The sequence below is a fragment of the Aquarana catesbeiana genome, linkage group LG12 (genome assembly GCF_042186555.1).
Source record: "Aquarana catesbeiana isolate 2022-GZ linkage group LG12, ASM4218655v1, whole genome shotgun sequence".
Classification (NCBI taxonomy): domain Eukaryota; kingdom Metazoa; phylum Chordata; class Amphibia; order Anura; family Ranidae; genus Aquarana; species Aquarana catesbeiana.
Window position 1 is genome coordinate 196,020,466 of NC_133335.1, and position 19,504 is coordinate 196,039,969.

The 19,504-nt window shown below is 42.0% G+C and overlaps 1 protein-coding gene across 1 annotated transcript in view; it reads right to left on the bottom strand.

Moving 5' to 3' along the window:
- Positions 1–16,530, bottom strand: part of RAB5IF (RAB5 interacting factor) — a 24,619-nt gene extending 8,089 nt beyond the window's left edge. Inside the window, exons 1-3 of the mRNA XM_073606383.1 lie at positions 16,303–16,530; positions 10,274–10,377; positions 5,002–5,131 (exon numbers count right to left, since the gene is read on the bottom strand). Coding sequence (XP_073462484.1) covers positions 5,002–5,131; positions 10,274–10,377; positions 16,303–16,413 — 345 coding nt within the window. The 5' untranslated portion in view covers positions 16,414–16,530. The remainder of the gene's footprint in view (positions 1–5,001; positions 5,132–10,273; positions 10,378–16,302) is intronic.
- Positions 16,531–19,504: the final 2,974 nt, after the last annotated feature.

The window sequence follows — 19,504 nt, forward strand, 5'->3', positions numbered from 1 at the left end:
TACACCCATGGTCTGCTGATCAATGCAATGCTTTACAGGTCCCTAACAAAAATAATAATAAACGCATATTTATTTCCTTAAAGTGGTTCTAAAGCCTTAAACAGGGCAACAGGGATGATCAAGGAAAACAAGTATCAGTAGAAGAACAGATGGGCATGCTTACTTTAGAAGAACCATGACAACTTGCAGTCAGAGGACAGTTTGCCAGCTTCTCTGGAATGCTATTACATCCAATAAAGTTGCTGGTTGAAGTTCAACCACACCCCTATGTCACAATCACAGGTTGGCTGGCAGTTGCTCTAACCTTAAAGTTCAACTAAAGGCAAAACATTTTTTTAAAGTTTTGGACAGGGTGCAGAGGGATTAGAATGCTTGTCAGGTTTTTAATGCTGTCTGTGCCCCCGTTAAGGAGATTCACCCTCTCTATTTGTCCTGTTTACCATTATCATTGAAGGTGAAAGTAAAAGAAAAATTCCAAATTTTGAGCTGTCCCCAGAACAGTAATAGAGGAGAAACCCCAAAGGGGACACTTGTTCTGGTGACCAAGAATCCAAGGAATTCCTTTAATTTGTATGGGATTTCCTATCGCTTCCTCTTTGGCTATGGGACAGGAAGTGAAGGGAAATCGCCACAAGGAGACACAGATTGCAAAAAAAAAAATATAAAAAAATCTGACGGGGTTATAACCCTCCCTAAACCTGGATAAACGCTATACAACTTTCTTTAGATTTTTTTCCTTTAGAATTAACCAAAAAAAACAACCGTATAATATTAAGTCAAACCTAAACACTTTCAATTTGTATGCAATCAGGCAGGCCCTTGTACTACACTATTTACAAGGTAAATCTAAAGGAAATCTAACAACAAAAGTTGTTTAGTGTGCATACAGCTTTACTCTCTCCAAAATGGAAAAAAAGGGTTTACCTACTATTTTTCTACTTTATCATAGTTCAGCTTTGGGAAAGTATCTGAGTTTGCACTAAAGTCACGTCCAAATGGACTCGAAGTGTACTTCTACTTTTGGAGTCATATTTGAGAAAACACCAAAATATGTTTGGTATGGGTTCCCATTCACACAGCAATCACATTAATATATAAAAATTTATATATATATATATATATATATATATATATATATATATATATATATATATATATATATATATATATATATATACACACACACACATATTATATATATATACACACACACACATATATATATATTTTTTTTTTCTCCTTTTAGGTTTCTTTAGGCCATGGATGATTACAAGCACAAGTTCAGTGTGATCTCTCCCAAAAGAGAGGCTTAGGGACAGGGTGAGCTCCCTCTCAGTATCAAACAATGGAGAAGCCGAGCTTGTAAATATTTAACTCTCTTTCTTAGGACGACAGTGTTGAAATCTAGTTTCGATTCACGAGATTAAATCTGCCAGCTCAGGGCACAGCGTTAAAAAGGAAGTATGGTCAAAGCTTTTTTGGCCATATTTCTCTTGTGGGTCACAGGAACAAATTTACTTTTGCTCTCCAGAGTCTAGGGCTGCAACTAACGATTATTTTCATAATCGATTAGTTGGACGATTACTATTTCGATTAATCGGTTAATAACCTTTAAAAAAAAGTGTGGTGTATAATTTAGTTAATATGTAAAGTTTAAAAAAAAAGGCAATTTATTCTTAAATATCTCTATGCAGTAGTAAATGTAAATAAACTATATGGTTAGGGAGCAAAATATCTAATCCACTCTGAGAACAGACAGAAGAGATATACTGTATATACTATTAGAGGAGAGATAGTATATACAGTATATATCCTCTAAAAGTATATTAAAGGGTGAATCTGGTAAATATCATCAGACTCAGAGATCTATTTTTTTTTTTTTAATTTAAAAAACAATGTCTTCCTTCAAAAAAAAAAATGTAATTTAAAAACGTTCGGTCGATTTTGTAGTCGTTCGTGGGGTCAAATCGATGTACATTTTCAACCACAGTGATGGGAAAATGTTTAAATAATAGAAAACTTCTTGGTCAAAGGAATTTTCAGACAACGTATGTGGTTTTCATTCAGAAATCACATTAATTTTAGAAACAGAATGTTAAAAACAAGTGAAAATTTCATGAAATGAAAAATTCTTTCATCTCTGTACAAAAATTTTTCGTATGAATATTCTCGTCTGAAAATTGATCCATGTGGCCAGCATAAGGCTCAGTACACACCTATGCAATTTGCTTTTGATCTGTTTTTGCAGTTCTTTTTGCTGTGCATTTTGATTTTTAGCGCACGTGATTTTGCATTTTTTTTTGGATAATTTGTTGTTGGGCAGATTAAAAAACACAAATTGCTGCAAAAACGCATTACATGCTTTTCTGCAGCTTCTCCATTGAAGTATATTGAACCAAAAAAGCACCATTTTGTGTTAAAAAAAAGTCCTTGACCCTTTCCAAATATGCAGCGGCTGAAAAGAGCATAGTTACAGTAGCGATTATTTGCTCTTTTTGTACTATAAAAGGGCTCATTTTAGTTTTTTTTAACCCTGTTATATTACTGGCCGATTATTCGATTATGAAAATAGTAATCGATTAATTTAATAATCGATTAGTTGTCGATTAATCGATTAGTTGTTTCAACCCTACCAGAGTCTAATGCCGTGTACACACAATCGGACATTCTGACAACAAAACCGTGGATTTTTTTCCCCGAAGGATGTTGGCTCAAACTTGTTTTGCATACACACGGTCACACAAATGTTGGTCGGAAAGTCCGAACCCGAGAACGTGGTGACATACAAGACGTGCCAAGAAAAATGAAGTTCAATAGCCAGTGCGGCTCCTTCTGCTTGATTCCGAGCATGCGTGAGCTTTTGTGCGACAGACTTGTGTACACACGATCGGACTTTCCGACAACAAGTGAAGTTGGCGGAAAATTTGAGAACCTGCTCTCAAACATTTGGGGCCGGAAATTTCGTCAACAAATGTTCGATGGAGCATACACACGGTCGGACTTTCCGCCATCAAGCTCACATCGAACATTTCCCCTCAGATAGTCGACCGTGTGTACGCGGCATAAGAGCGGGCTGTTGCTTCCGCTCCCCAAAGCTCCAATGAGTGCTGAAGAAGCAGAGCTAAGAGCGGTGACCAACAGTCCCGCTCTCCTTTCCCAGCAGACCAAGAATTGAGCGATCAGTGGTCATGTGATCACTCGGTTCTCGATGTTACAGCTTCACACCAATGCTACAGCATGGAGGAGAGTATGTTCTTTTTTTTTTTTCAAATCTCACACTACTCCTTTAATAATAGCAAACTGCTCCCCAGACCCCACATAAAACAAAAAATATTTATTTACTGCAGGAGTTTCCAGAAAAGAGCATAAAGAAGGCTAGGTGCAATTTTTTTAAGGTTATGCTATGTGAATGGGAACATGTAATAAACATGAAGTAGGTATTCTCCCAGTTTGGCTGTAAAAGTGGAAATACACGTTAAGACAACATGCTCAATTTGAAAAGTTATGGAGGTTGAACCATTCTGACCCCTCCTATCATTTACAATCATCAACAGCACTTTACCAGCAGTTACTATGATGGTGCATGTGACCAGCTATGACACCAGCCCCTTGACGTGGGCTTAGGTCCACTTTAACACAAGGATATACCTCTATAAATGTGCAATGCAAGCATAGTTTTCAAACCTCAATATGACCTAGCTGAAAACAACTATCATTTCTTAAAAAAAAAAACACAAAACAAAAAAAAAAAAGTTTTTAATATTATGGTGTAATAATTTTGTTAAAAAAGCTCAATATCTTGTACAACTGTCTGAACAGTCAGAGACCCGTTTAGAGTCAAGTTCTTATACTGTACCTGTCACTTTTTAGTGCAGATCTGTTATTGAATGGTTGCTTAGAATGTGTTTTAAGTGTAAGTTCACTTTTTTACAAAAATGAAAGTGTACACACCTTACACCCGCCTCCCGTAAGTCGCTGCTCTTCCCTCCATGGGTGATTAGCTGTCACTACCCATGCAGCTGGTGCAGTGATCTGGGGATTTGAAAGCCCTGCTTTTTGTCCCATTCTTTCCCTAGGGCTTCCAAAAAACAATTAGATTGATTCTGACTGGTCAAAATGGTGACATGCCAGCAAATAACCAATCAAACACTCTGATCAACCCTGGAAGCCATTAAAAAAAAAAAAAAAAAAAAAAAAAAGTGAGGTAGGAAGAAGAGCAGGGCCTTCAAATCCACAGACTGTTGCACCTCGGATGGGCAGTGACAGCTAATCACCCACAGAGGTAAGTGCACGATCCTGAGCCCCTTTGTGACACCTATAGTGACGAAACATGTAGGGCGGAGTGGTTGAGTTCAGCTGTTCATTGTCTTATATGCGAGTACCTTTCTGTTTTAATAAACCTGTTGTCAATTTATACTGCACTGTGTAGTTCCTCTACTTTATTCCCCATATGGATTATCCCCTGGCTTAATTTGTACAGAGTCTGGATGAGCTTTGATGTTGGCTGTATTATCCCTAGATAACCTTGGTGTAATTGAGCTTTTGCAATTGAGTTGATAGACCTCATATCAACTGGGGTCTTGACCTTTGGGTAAGCTGTGATTGTGTGTGATTGGCGGTGGTGCGCAGAGGCTGTGATACTGAAGACGCATACAGATTTGATGAGCTATCCATTAGAGTTTTGATATTCTTCACTTGCACTTTGGTCTTGTTTGCACTTTGGTACTTATTTTTCGGTGACGTTTATGTGTACTGGCACTTTATTTCACATTGCTTTAAAGGGGCAGCGCAACAGCGCATTGTTTTAGAGGGCCTTGGCAGGCTGGTTTTAAGGACTAAAAACATCTTTTTTAATATTTCCGGATTGCTTTTGTAAATCTTATACTGCTGTGGATTTTTTGTTTTACTTTGCAGAATTTCACTTTAGCACAAGTTCAAGAAATATAGTATAACCAGAGGTCTAAAGGCTCATTGCCAAATACAGAAAACAATGATACATACCAAAAATAGGGCAAACGACGTCATGAATCCCTCCTTTGTTAGCTCCCAGGTCCCTCCATACTCTTCTTCATCTACATGTTGGAAGCTGCTAAAATATAGGTACAGTACTCCGGCATTTATTAGGCAGAAACTATAAGAAAAGACGGTATATGGATTAAACCCAAGAAACTGTACACATCCTTAATTCATAAAATTTCTTCTACATTGAAGAGGGTCTTTCCTATTGATGCATAAAAATATTTTTTGTCATATTTTTTTTAAAGCAGAAGCCCTAGAGAATAAATTGGTGAGTGTTGCAATTTTTTTTATTACACAATATTTGAACAGTGATTTTCTAAAAGCAATTTATTTGGAAAAAATCAACTTAAAAAAAAATTTAATGCAAAAAATGATGAAGATACGATGATGTTACGCTAAGTAAATAGATACCAAACATGTACATGTAAAAATCATATTTTTTTGTTAGAAAAAGACCCAAAATCCCCAAACATTATACATATTTTTTTTAACAGACACCCTAGGAAATAAAATGGCGGTCATTGCAACTTTTTATCTCGCACGGTATTTGCGCAACAATTTTTCAAACGTGTTTTTTTTGGGAAAAAAAACTGTTTCATGATTTAAAAAACACAACAAGACAGTAAAGTTAGCCCAATTTTTGTATATAATGTGAAAGATGATGTTACGCCGAGTAAATAGATACCCAACATGTCACGCTTTAAAATTGCGCACACTCATGGAATGACACCAAACTTCAGTACTTAAAAATCTCCATAGGCGACGCTTTAAATTTTTTTTACAGGTTACATGTTTAGAGTTACAGAGGAGGTCTAGTGCTAGAATTGTTGCTCACGCTCTAACGCACACAGCGATACCTCACATGTGTAGTTTGAACGGCGTTTACATATGTGGGTGGGACTAACGTGTGCGTTCGCTTCTGAGCGCGAGCTACCGGGGACAGGGGCGTTTTAAATTATTTTTTTAATTTATTTAACTTTATTTTTACTTTCTTTTCGATACCTTTTATTCCTATTACAAGGAATGTAAACATCCCTTGTAATAGGAATCATTTGTGACAGGTCCTCTTTATGGAGAGATGCGGGGTCAATAAGACCCCACATCCCTCCTCCAGGCTAGAATGCATTAAGGTGAAAAACCTTGAGGGTTTACAACCCCTTTAAGGGCCGCCGTATATGTACGTGGGGCGGCCCTTAAGCGGTTAATAAAGTGATACATTTTTTTCTGGATTAAAAAAACAAAAAACAAAAAAAAAAACCTATTAAACACATACCGACATTTCAGTTACATCCAAGTATACAGTCAATTGTTAGATACAGCAAACATGCATAATCTGCATACTGCACTTTTTCTTATTATCCCTTGTGCCACTTATTTGTCTTTACACTAATTGACTATCTGGCCATAGCTCATGTCCTAATCAGGTTTAAGGCACTGGTGTCAAATGAGAAAAAAAAAAGAAGAAAAGAAAAATAGAAAAAGAAAATTGCTCTATTGGTCTGACATTTAGCCACCCCAGACGTCCGTGCCCAATAAACTGCCCATGACCAGATCCACCGGGGCGAGCCCCGGTACATTCAGCCACGGTCCCCAAAGTTTCTCAAACCTCTGAGGGCTACCTCTGTGTTTGTAGATTATTTTTTCCTTCCCGAGCATTTCTCCACAGCATTAATCCATTCTTTGAGAGTAGGAGGGTCTTCCGATATCCAGTGTGTCATTATTAGCCTACGTGCCAGGAATAAAGCTCTAGTAACCGCCATTCTAGCATTCTCCTCCCATTCCAACTCATCTAATACATTGAGTAAACAGTGTTTTGGATCTGTGGGCATCGAGACCCGAAACACCCTGCTAATGGTGTCCATCACCCCCTTCCAGTAGGGGTGGAGCTTCGGGCACCTCCACAGTAGGTGGATCAGGTCTCCATGATCTCTCTTGCATCTGGTACACAGTGGAGTGGGCCGAAGTCACATAGCAAACAGTCTGTAGGGGGGTATAACCCCTTCCCGCCGAGCAAACGCAGATGTGCGTACTCAGGTTTTGGGGGTTATACCGGGATATTGCCCGCAGCTGCAGGGATCAACCTGGTACTGTTTTGTAGAGCGGGCGATCGCCTTTCCAAGTATAACAAACGATGTGGCTAAAAGCCGCTCGGCTGTTATACCGGGAGGAGTGGGAGGGGACGACCCCCCCTCCCGCCGCTCTTACCGGGCCTCCCGATCCACCGGAAGGCCCGATCAACAATCCGCCTCCTCTGGCAGTTACTGACAGTCTGGAAAGAAGCTGTGAGCGGCTTCGTTCCAGCCTCCTAATTGTAAATGCGGAAACAACATCATGACGTCACTTCCCGTTTACTCGGCTGCCAATGGCGCCGGTTTTAAAAAAATATACAGTATTCAGAAATCGCCGAAAACGGCGATCTGAATACTGTGAAGTGCAAAGGAGGGATCGGGGGTCTTTTAGACCCCCGATCCCTCCATAAAGAGTACCTGTCACCACCTATTACTGTCACAAGGGATGTTTACATTCCTTGTGACAGCAATACAAGTGATCAAAACATTTCTTTTTTTTTTTTAAACACAATTTATAAATATAAAAATAAATAAAATAAATGAGAAAATTATTTTTTTTTTTTCAAAGCGCCTCCGTCCCCGCACAGCAAAGAAAACGCATATGGAAGTCGCGCCCGCATATGTAAACGGTGTACAAAACACACATGAGGTATCGCCGCGACCGTCAAAGTGAGAGCAATAATTCTAGCACTAGACCTCCTCTGTTACTCTAACCTGGTAACCGTAAAAATGATTTAAGATTTTTAGGTACCGTAGTTTGTCACCATTCCACGAGTGCGTGCAATTATAAAGCGTGACATGTTTGGTATCTATTTACTCGACGTAACATCATCTTTCACATTATACAAACAAATTGGGCTAACTTTACTGTTTGATTTTTTTTTAAATTCATGAAAGTGTGAAAAATTCATGAAAGTTTTTCCCAAAAAGTTGAGCTTAAAACACCGCTGCACAAATACCGTGTGATATAAAATATTGCAACAATCACCATTTTATTCTCTAGATTCTCTGCTAAAAAAATATATATAATGTTTGGGGGCTCCAAGTAATTTTCTAGCAAAAAATATGGATTTTAACTTGTAAACACCAAATGTCAAAAATAGCCTTAGTCATGAAAGGGTTAATATATGCTTAATAATATATAGAATTGCGTCAATCTTCGCAAAACATTCAGAGAGCATGTGGGCAACAGCCTGCAGGACCTCCTCACACTGATCTCCATCAATCGGGCCCACATCTCTCTCCCACTTGGCCAGCATTCTCAAGGGGTAAAGTGATAGGTTTTTGATTTTAAAATAATGTTGGAACGGAGACTACCTGAAAAGTCGCATGAGACTTGAGTTGTTGTTTGGTTTAATTAGGGATGTGGGCATGGTATATGAATTCTACTGTTTTTATTTCCCAGTCAAGACACTGAGCGCATGTACTAGCAGATGCTGTTGATATATGGAAATTATATATATATATATATATATATATATATATATATATATATATATATATATATATATATATATATATATATTACTCATCTTTCAAAAATCTTAGTAAAATATTTAGGAAAAAAAAAATATCTAATTTCTTCATAAATTTTGGCCAAAATGTATTCTGCTACGTGTCTTTTTAAAAAAAATCCCAATAAGTGTATATTGATTGGTTTGCGTGAAAGTTATTGCGTCTACAAACAATGATATATATATATTCTTAGATTGTAAGCTCTAAGGAGCAGGGCCCTCTGATTCCCACTTTTTTAAAGTGTATTGTATTTGTACTGTCTACCCTCAAGTTGTAAAGTGCTGCATAAACTGTTAGCGCTATATAAATCCTGTATAATATATATATATAATTATTTTTTCTTTTAATACTACTAATGACAGTGATCAGCGGCGGTCAATCTAATCTAACACTGACTGACATTGGGGGGGAAACTAAAGTGAAAAAGTGTGTCACCGTGCAAAAATGATAATAATATTTAAAATTAGAATTAGATCTGCTGCAGTTAAAAGTCCTCTACCATTTGTTGGGGGGGGGGGGGGGCTGGGATTAATATTATTAATATTGCATTAAATGTAACTGCGCTGATCCTAAAGCGCCTATACAATATTGCCACTAAAACAGTGTCTGCAAAATGTGCACAAACATCAAAACTATATAGTAAACATAAACAAAGTAACAATATTTCAATCTATAGTGCAAATTATCAAGTGCAAAATATCAAAACCCCAGGACATAGGTTTTTAACAATAATCCCCAAAGTCCACTTCACAATTTTATCATTTAACTAGTGGCAACCTAGTTGGAAAAAACGCCAGGAAAGTGGAGTGGTTATGCCAATACAAACCAAAAGGCAAAGTTTTTTTTTTTTTTCTAGGTTCTGGTAAGTGCCCATTTCAGAAGGTGGTGGTGATGCACGAAGTGGTGAAAAGGCTTGTGAATTTGCGCACATGGGATTTAAATGATAAAATTGTGAAGTGGACAATATGGGATTAATGTTAAAAACCTATGTCCTGGGGTTTTGATATTTTGCACTTAATAATTTGCACTATAGATTGATATATTGTTACTTTGCACTATACAGCTATATAGTTTTGATGTTTGTGCACATTTTGCAGACACCGTTTTAGTGGTAATATCGTATAAGCACTTTAGGATCAGCGCAGTTACATTTCATGCAATATTAGGGGAAACGGATGAACTGCCACTGACATCACTAGTGACACTAATACAGTGATCAGTGCTAATACTAAATACTGTCACTGTGCTGACACTGTCTAAGGGGTTAACATATAGGGGCGATCAAGGGGTTAAATGTGCGCCTAACAATGTGTAATGTGTGCATTACGTGCTGCTTTTTACTACAGATCGTTTTTGCATGTTTTTTGAGCTCAGAGTTCTTTGGGGAATTAGATCCTCTCAAAATTAGAGTTTAGTTTTTAGGGTTTTTTTTCTGCCTGTAGGAGCTTATGCCTGAAAAAGCTCTCTTGTGCATGGACACATTGGTTAACATGGAGGAGAGTTTCTAGGCAGAAACAATAAGAGCTCAAAAGCCTGTAGGAGCGGCTTCTCTGAGCTGCTGTGTGCATAAGCTCTGTGAACCTGTCTTTAGCTATGCAAACAGTTGCCCACAGTCTGTAGACTGTCATACATTCATCGGATTGTCAGCCCACAGTCTGAAAAATACTTACATAGCTATTCCCACAAATCCCTTCAGAGGAGCAATCCCCCATATCACCCCCAATACAATGGCCAGGATCTGCCGCATCCAGTAGATGACATCGAGGAATTCATCCTGTAAGGGGGAGAAAAGGAAAGGAAGTTAATATATATAGCATGAAAGGTTTGTCCATTTGTGTGATCGCTTGTGTAAGACACAGTTGTCACGGCTTGGTGTAATTCTGGTGCAACAGCTGCAGGTTAGACATGCTGAGTCAGCGCCTCTGTCAGTAATCCCCAGTGTATACATATAATCCTATTTATGGGATGCACAAGACCAATGAATTCAAATCTTACTGAAGAAATGTTCAATTACTTCTCAAAAGCAAAGAATCATTTTTTTCCCCTCCATATTATTTACTAATGGGGTGTTTTTGTAGAGTAGTAAATAAAAATATGACACTCACCAACCATTCATGGCAGATACATCCAACTAGCGCAAAGGTTTTAAAGTGGTTCTAAAGGCAGAAGGATTGTTACCTTAACCTCCTCCCACCCGCGCTATAACCGAATGACGACTACAGCACAAATGTAAAATGGCAGGAGGGCGTCTATAGACGTCCTCCCGTGCATGAGTTGTCATAGGGACATCGATCCCGAAGAGGGTGAGACACCACCGCTTCATCTGTGCCCACCAGTGCTGCCTGCCAGTGCCCACCAGTGCATACCTGTGCCCAGCAGAACCACCTATCAGTACCCAGCAGTGATGCCAATCAGTGACCATGCCACCTATTATGCAGCGTACACACGGTCAGACTTTTCATCCGGACTGGTCCGACGGACGCCGACAGACCAAATCCGGCGGACAATCCGATCGTGTGGGGGCTTCACCGGACCTTTAGCGGACTTCTCCAGTCGCAAATCCGACGGACTTTAGATTTGGAACTTGCTTCAAATCTTTACGTCGTAACTCCGCCGGACCCAGAAATCCGCTCGTCTGTATGCTAGTCCGATGGACAAAAACCCACGCTAGGGCAGCTATTGGCTACTGGCTATCAACTTCCTTATATTAGTCTGGTGTGCGTCATCACGTACGAATCCGTCTGACTTTGGTGTGATCGTGTGTAGGCAAGTCCGTTTGTTAAAAAAGTCCGTCGAAAGTCCGTCGGACTTTTGTTGCTGAAAAGTCTGACCGTGTGTACATGGCATAAGTGTCACCTACCAGTGCCCATCACTGCCACCTATCAGTGCCACCTATTAAGGGAAGAAGGACCCGCTGCTCCAGGTGTATATAATAACCCAATTGGAACCTAGTAAGGAGTTCCAGCCCCGGCCCGCCTCCGTGGGATACTGGAAGAAAAAGAAGAATGGGTGCACATCCAAAGGTTCCAAAACCCTTTATTGAGATCACTGCGATGACAACAAAAAACAGTCACCTAGACACGTTTCACACATACATCTTGTGCTTAATCATTACCAATAATAGTAATGATTAACCACTTAAGGACCGAGCCTCTTTCTGAGATTTGTTGTTTACAAGTTAAAAACATTTTTTTTTTGCTAGAAAATTACTTAGAACCTCCAAACATTATACATTTTTTTTTCTAACACCCTAGTGAATAAAATGGCAATACTTTCTGTCACACTGTATTTGCGCAGCGGTCTTACAAGCGCGCTTTTTTTTGGGGAAAAAAAACACGTTTTTGAATTAAAAAAATAAGACAATAAAAGTTATCCAAATTGTTTTTTATATTGTGAAAGAATGTTACGCCGAGTAAATTGATACCCAACATGTCACGCTTCAAAATTGCGCCCGCTTGTGGAATGACAAACTTTTACCCTTAAAAATCGCCATAGGTAGGTGACGTTTAAAAAAATTCTACAGGTTGCATGTTTTAAGTTACAGAGGAGGTCTAGAGCTAGAATTATTGCTCTCGCTCTACCAATCGCGGCGATACCTCACATGTATGGTTTGAACACAGTTTTCATATGCGGGCGCTACTCATGTATGCGTTCGCTTCTGCACGCGAGATCCGTGGGACGGGGCACGTTTAAAAAAAATTTTTTTTTCTTATTAATTTTACCTTTTATTTTTACACTGTTTTTTAAAATTGTGTCACTTTTATCCCTATTACAAGGAATGTAAACATCCCTTGTAATAGAAAAAAGCGTGACAGAACCTCTTAAATATGAGAGCTGGGGTCAAAAAGACCTCAGATCTCATATTTACACTTAAATGCAATATAAATAATAAAAAAAAAAAGTCATTTGATAAAAAATAAAATAAATAAAAATGTCCCTTTAAGAGCTATGGGCGGAAGTGACGTTTTGATATCGCTTCCGCCCTGCATTGTTATGGAGAAGGGTGGGGGCCATTTTCCCCTCACTCGTCTCCATGCCCAGCAAGGGTGAAGACGCGATTGCCTCCACCTCTGCCGACAACTCTGGTAAGCGGTGGAGGGCATCGGAGCGTGGCGGGCCCTCTCCCGCCGCCGATAAAAATGATCTTGTGGCGAATCCGCTGCAGAGACCACTCTTATCGGAAACCGGACCGCAGGCTGAACAAGGGAATACTGGGGTTATGGCAGCTAGCTACTGCCATAACAAGGATATTCCTTTTCAAAGTAAGGACGTATATCGGCGTGCGGCGGTCTGGTTAAGCACAAGATGTATGTGTGAAACGCGTCTACATGACTGTTTTCTGGTGTCCTTGTTGTCATCACGGTGATCTTAATAAAGGCATTTGGAACCTTTGGATGTGCAGCCGTTCTTTTTCTTTAAGTGCCACCTATCAATGCTGCCCCATCAATGAAGGAGAAAAAATTACCTGTTTGCAAAATTTTATAACAAAATATAAAATGGACTGCAAGTTAAAGAGGAAGTAAAGCCCGATGGGCTTTACTTCCTCTTTTGCTCCCCGCAAGGCCTGCAAATTAAAAGCATAATGGGCTAGTATGCATCACATACTAGCCCATTATATGACACTTATCTGCAAACGAAGCCCAGCACTGTCCCCTGTGCAGACCGCGTCCATCTTCACCCCTCTTCCTTACGAGGCCGCGGACTCCGGCTCTGTGACTGGCCTGGCCTGTGCGCCACGGCACATGCTGGGGGAAGAAACGGCATGGTGGTCCGTTTCTTCACAACGCATGCGCCGATGACGACATCGATGCACTACAAGTGAAATATCTCCTGAACGGCGCACGTTTAGGAGATATTTCCACTACCAATAGGTAAGCCTTATTCTAGGCTTACCCATAGGTAAACGTCACACAAGGGTTTACAACCACTTTAAAAAATAGCTTAGAGCCCAAGTGCAGTTGAAATAAAAACAAAAAAATTAATTAAAAAAAAAAAAAAAAAATCAGCACAAGGGATATAACTTGCAATCAGGAGGATGTGTCCTTTGCGCCAATTCCTTTGTTAGTGGAAATTTTCCTCCGTTTATGCACCCTCCCCAACCCCGTATAAAAGAAGATTCCTGCCCGCTGTCACAATGGGGGATCGGGTTTGGGTGTGGACAGGTGCTTTAGTAATATACATAGTAATATATGAATATGGGTGGAACATATAACATGTTACTAAAGGTGAACGTATCCTTTACCGCAATGGGCACGTTAATGGGATTCACACATCTAAATAAGCCCTAGGGGCTCGTTTACAAGAGCACTTGACAGGCTGCAAGGAGGCATTATGTCTCCTCCTCATTGCCTGATATAAATTGGACCTTCACCCTACATGAAGTCTTGTGCTGGCTTGTCCCCTCCCCCTCCTTCTCTTACCAACGTAAATTATTATTTTTTCCCCAATAGACTTTATTAACGTTGCTAAGCAGCTTTCAAAACCTTCCATGTCTTTGAATGTGCGTGGAGAACTGCGCGTGCGTAGATGACCTGGCATCTGCACATGCACAGTAATGGCAGTGCCAGTGAAGTGGGGGGGTTTCGAAGCCTGGCTACAGCGGGACTGAATTTCTTCTCTATCCCTACAAATGCGGTGAAGCCCCCCCATAGGTCTGCGCAAGTCGTGTTCAGTTGCGGCAACGGCCACCATAAGAGACATGGCATTTTATTTATTTTCGCTGCACCCTCGAAGCACAGCATTGCAGCCCGGGCACGTGTCCGCGTTCAACCTTCTGGTCTTGCCGCCCTCCTGGCCACATTTGTGAACAAGGTCTAAGGGTGGCCATTCACACTACAATGTAAATTGTACCATTTCATATAAATTTACCAAAACTAGGTAATTTGAGTACACAATGTGTATCCAATCGCTTTTTAGGTCCTGTTCACATATCAGCGATTTGGAATCGTAGAGATTCCGCCCACAACTTTCAATTGTGGCAAAATGCACGTCTGGGTACGTTTATTTCTGACTGGCACTCCAAACGCGGTGCAATTTTGCTGGGATTGCCGCATGGGAATCGCAGGAAAATGTGTGTGTAAAATAGCTCCTGGCTCAAGGCTATAATTTGGTCCAACAAATGCACATAGGGCAGACCATTCAAGTGCACAGGCTGCATTTCTGCACTTTTTAACTCTTTCAGACCTGCGCTATAGCTGAAAGAAAGCTACAGCGTGGATCTTCCGTACTGGGAGGGTGTCCATGAACATCTTCCCAGAACTGTGCACAACCTTCCGACACAGCTGACCACCGATCGAGGTAAAGTGCCAATCACTGCTGATCACATGTAAACAAACTTGCCCATCATCGGCATTCCTTTCCTCACGCGCTGTCACAGGGTGAAGACAGGACAGCCGGTCTCCAGCAAATGTGACAGGGGACATTTACACGGATAATCAGTGCCGCCGCCTCAGTTCCCATCAGTGCAGCTGCCTCATTAGTGGCGCCTATCAGTGCAGGCGCCTATAATGCCGCTGCCCCATCAGTGCAGCTGCCTATCAGTGCCACCGCTTCAGTGCCTATCAGTGCAGCCGCCTCAGTGCCACCTATCAGTGCAGCTGCCTCATTAGTGCTGCCTCAGTGCCCATCAGTGCTGCCCATCAGTGCAGCCGCCTCATCAGGGCAGCCACCTCAGTGCCCATCAGTGCAGCCGCCTATCATGCCCATCAGTGCAGCCACCTCATCAGTGCCGCCGCCTATCATGCCCATCAGTGCAGCCGCCTCATCAGTGCCGTCGCCTATCATGCCCATCAGTGCAGCCGCCTCCTCAGCGCCGCCTATCAGTGCAGCCAATGCCTCAGTGCCCATCAGTGCAGCCGCCTCATCAGTACCGCCGCCTCAGTGCAGCTGCCTCATTAGTGGCACCTATCATGCCGCTGCCCCATCAGTGCAGTTGCCTATCAGTGCCACCGCCTCAGTGCCACCGCCTCAGTGCCCATCAGTGCAGTCACCTATCAGTGCCACCGCCTCAGTGCCCATCAGTGCAGTCACCTATCAGTGCCACCGCCTCAGTGCCCATCAGTGCCGTCGCCCTTTTTAGTGCCGCCGCCTCATCAGTGAAGGAGAATTACTTATTTAGAACATTTTATAAACAGAAACTAAGAAAACCTTTTTTATTTATTTATTTTTTTTTTAAAAACTTTTCATTTTTTTCATTTGTTTTGCAAAAAATAAAAAACCCAGCAGTGATTATATACCACCAAAAGAAAGTTCTATGCGTTTAAAGAAAAAAAAGATAAAAATTCATATGGGTACAGTGTTGCATGGCCGTGCAATTGTCATTCAATGTGTGACAGCGCTGAAAGTTGTCTTGGGCAGGAAGGGAGTAAAGTGCCCGGTGTTGAAGTGGTTAAATCGCTAGTGTAAACGGGCTTTAAACATTATAGTTGTTGGTAGATCTGAAGGAGGTTGTACAATCAGATTGTAATGTGTATATGGCCATCCTCTAGCAGATGCAGACCATGCAGCAGAGTCATTCTATCCCTGCTCCAAGCATTCTGTATAGGGAATGTAGTAAGGAGCAGTGACCCCGCAGTGACCCCAGACAATGCCTCCTATGGATCAGGACATCCCCCCCATTGGCTGTGTGATCCTCTCATACACAGAGCCCAGGCAGTGTATGGCCGGTAACATTCTCCTGGCCATGTGTGTGGCTGAGTACCTTGTCCTCCCAGGAGGCGTCTCCTCGCAGGGCTTTGCTCCAGGGGGACACTTTCACCTTCACCCCTCCATTGGACACGGCCGGCTCCTCTTTCCGTTTGGCTTGGCTCATTCTCCGGGCACTGGCGGGGGGAGCCCCGTGCTGGAAGATCCTAGGATCTCAGGTCTACTAGGATGACGAGCCCGTCCTCAGACCTGCCCCGGAAGTGACGCCTATGTCCGGATATGGCTCCCCAGGCTACACACTGTGGAATATGTCTGCACCAAGGACGCCATTTTTGTGAAGACCAAAAAGAAGTCTATGGGGAGGGTACAAGGAGGTGATAGTGTAGAGCAAGGGTCTCCTAACTTTCTAAACAAGGGGCCAGTTTACTGTCATTCAGACTTTTATGGGGCTGGACTGTGGCCATTGGGAGTAGAAAAGGTCCCAATATCAGTGGGAAAAAACAATGCCCCCATCTTTGGTGTCATTGAGAGGAATTGTGTCCTATCGTTGGTGTCAGTGGGAGGAATTGTGTCCTATCGTTGGTGTCATTGGGAGGAATTGTGTCCTATCGTTGGTGTCATTGGGAGGATTTGTGTCCTATCGTTGGTGTCATTGGGAGGATTTGTGTCCTATCGTTGGTGTCATTGGGAGGAATTGTGTCCTATCGTTGGTGTCATTGGGAGGATTTGTGTCCTATCGTTGGTGTCATTGGGAGGAATTGTGTCCTATCGTTGGTGTCATTGGGAGGATTTGTGTCCTATCGTTGGTGTCATTGGGAGGATTTGTGTCCTATTGTTGGTGTCATTGGGAGGAATTGTGTCCTATCGTTGGTGTCATTGGGAGGAATTGTGTCCTATCGTTGGTGTCATTGGAAGGAATTGTGTCCTAACATTGGTGTCATTGGGAGGAATTGTGTCCTATCGTTGGTGTCATTGGGAGGAATTGTGTCCTATCGTTGGTGTCATTGGAAGGAATTGTGTCCTAACATTGGTGTCATTGGGAGGAATTGTGTCCTATCGTTGGTGTCATTGGGAGGATTTGTGTCCTATCGTTGGTGTCATTGGGAGGATTTGTGTCCTATCGTTGGTGTCATTGGGATGATTTGTGTCCTATCATTGGTGTCATTGGGAGGATTTGAGTCACATTGTTGGTGTCATTGGGAGGAATTGTGTCCTATCATTGGTGTCATTGGGAGGATTTCAATCACATCGTTGGTGTCATTGGGAGGTGTTGTGTCCTACTGTTGGTGTCATAGGGCCCGATTGTTGGTGTAATTGGGAGAAAGTGTGCCCGATCATTGGTGTCATTAGGAGAAATTGTGCTGCTTCATTGGGGTCAGGGGAGGGGGGTCTTGGAATATGCCCCAAGGGCCATATCATTGGATGAAATAGTGCCCCAAGGACTGGATAAAAGTAAGCAAAGGGCCACATCTGGCCCCTGGGCCGCACTGTGGAGACCACTGGTGTAGAGAAATGGCGGGGGCTATCACAGTGGTAGATATAGAACCTGCAAAGTTTTTTGGAAACTTATTTTTGTGCACTTTTATGTGACAAAAAGACTGAAAAATAAATAAATAAATAAGTAAAGTAGAACTAAAGGCAAAACTTATTTTGTTCATTTTGGATAGAATAAGGGAGGTTTTTTTTTTTTTTTGCTAGCTGTGTCACAGTGGAAAAATTTTACTCTACTTCCTATCCCATAGCCAAAACAGGAAGTCCCTCCAAAGTGAGGGGAAACCCCCGGTTGTCACAAGAACTAGTTTCCCTATTGGAAAATTTTCCCTCTATTACTGTTCTGGGGGCAACCCAAAATGTGGGATTTTCTTTTAACTTCACTTTTTGGTGATATCCATGCTCCCCGCCATGACCAAAGCTTCCATTTTCACCCTGGCATCTTCCGTATTCACAATCTTCATTCATCCTGATTGGCCTGATCCAGATTGATATTACTTCCAGACATGTGCGCCAGAGTTATTTAGGCCGGCCATGCACAGAGCACATTTCTTTCCTGAAACCATGGGTTGCAGGAAAAAAGAATCATTAGATTTCCCCATCAACACAGACAGTGTTGGTGCAGGAATGCCTCCTGCTGGGCCATTGTCTTTTCTCAGCGGGGTAAGCCGTCCTTGCTGTGAGAAGATAGTGATTACTATAGCAGGTAAAACCCGGCATGCTGATTGTACCCGATTTGATCGAGCAATCAACTTGGTATATTGAGCCTGCCCATACATGATTCGAATCGTTCAAAATCGAACCGTGTATGGCCTGCCTTTGTCCCGGCACAGGTCTATCCTGAGATACTACAATGTACGCTCAGAAAAAAATTGCTGACACCCCTGCCATGATAGGACTTGCTTATAAACGTCCTGTAACAGGGTGGAAAAGCTCTGTGCCTATCTCCCAGTTGTGCTTCTGTGTTGTCACCCAGCCATACAAGCTTCTGATGGAGACACAAGAAGAATGATCTACTATTGTCACCATCAGGAAACCTGCCCTGAGAAATGCCATACAGCCGATGCTGGGGTACCTAGAGATCATGTGTCTGGGTTTCAGTCTGGCTGAAACCCGGACACATTATTCAGGCCGGGCTGTGGCTTCCCAAGTACCAGAGATAGTCACACACAAATCTGTTGCCTTCTGGGAACTGCGGGTGGCTGTCTGGGGGCAGGTTTGGCATCACTGGGGGGTTGGACGATGATGTCAGCAAGAGCAAATTGACTACACCCACTGTCTGCCATAGCGCATTACTGATCTCCATGGGACACCCAACGGTCCCAAGTTCTTTTATAATCCTATATGTATACTGCAAAAAAAAAAAAAAAACGTCCCTGTGCCACTAAAGTGTTTGGGTTTGGCTTGAAAAAAAGGTGGCAACTCTAGGTGGGTCAGATGCGCCACTTTTAGCTGCAAGTTCACCGCCGAGTGATGCCAGGTGGTGCTGTGTCCTGCCAATCGCTTGGTAGGCAGTGTGGTCACACGATCATTGCTGTGCTCTAGGCACAGCACTTGAAGAGAACAGGTTTGTCCTCTGCAGTGGGCTTCAGGCGGACATCTTTGGGGAAGCCTGTGTCTATTATAGATGGATTTGGCAGCCATTTTGGTGTGGAAGTGATCTATAAATATCATGTGCTGCGGCGCGCACACAATGGGCCATCACATGGGAACAGGACAGGAGAAAGCAGCCATAACATGAGCCGTCACGGATGTGTAGTCACCCC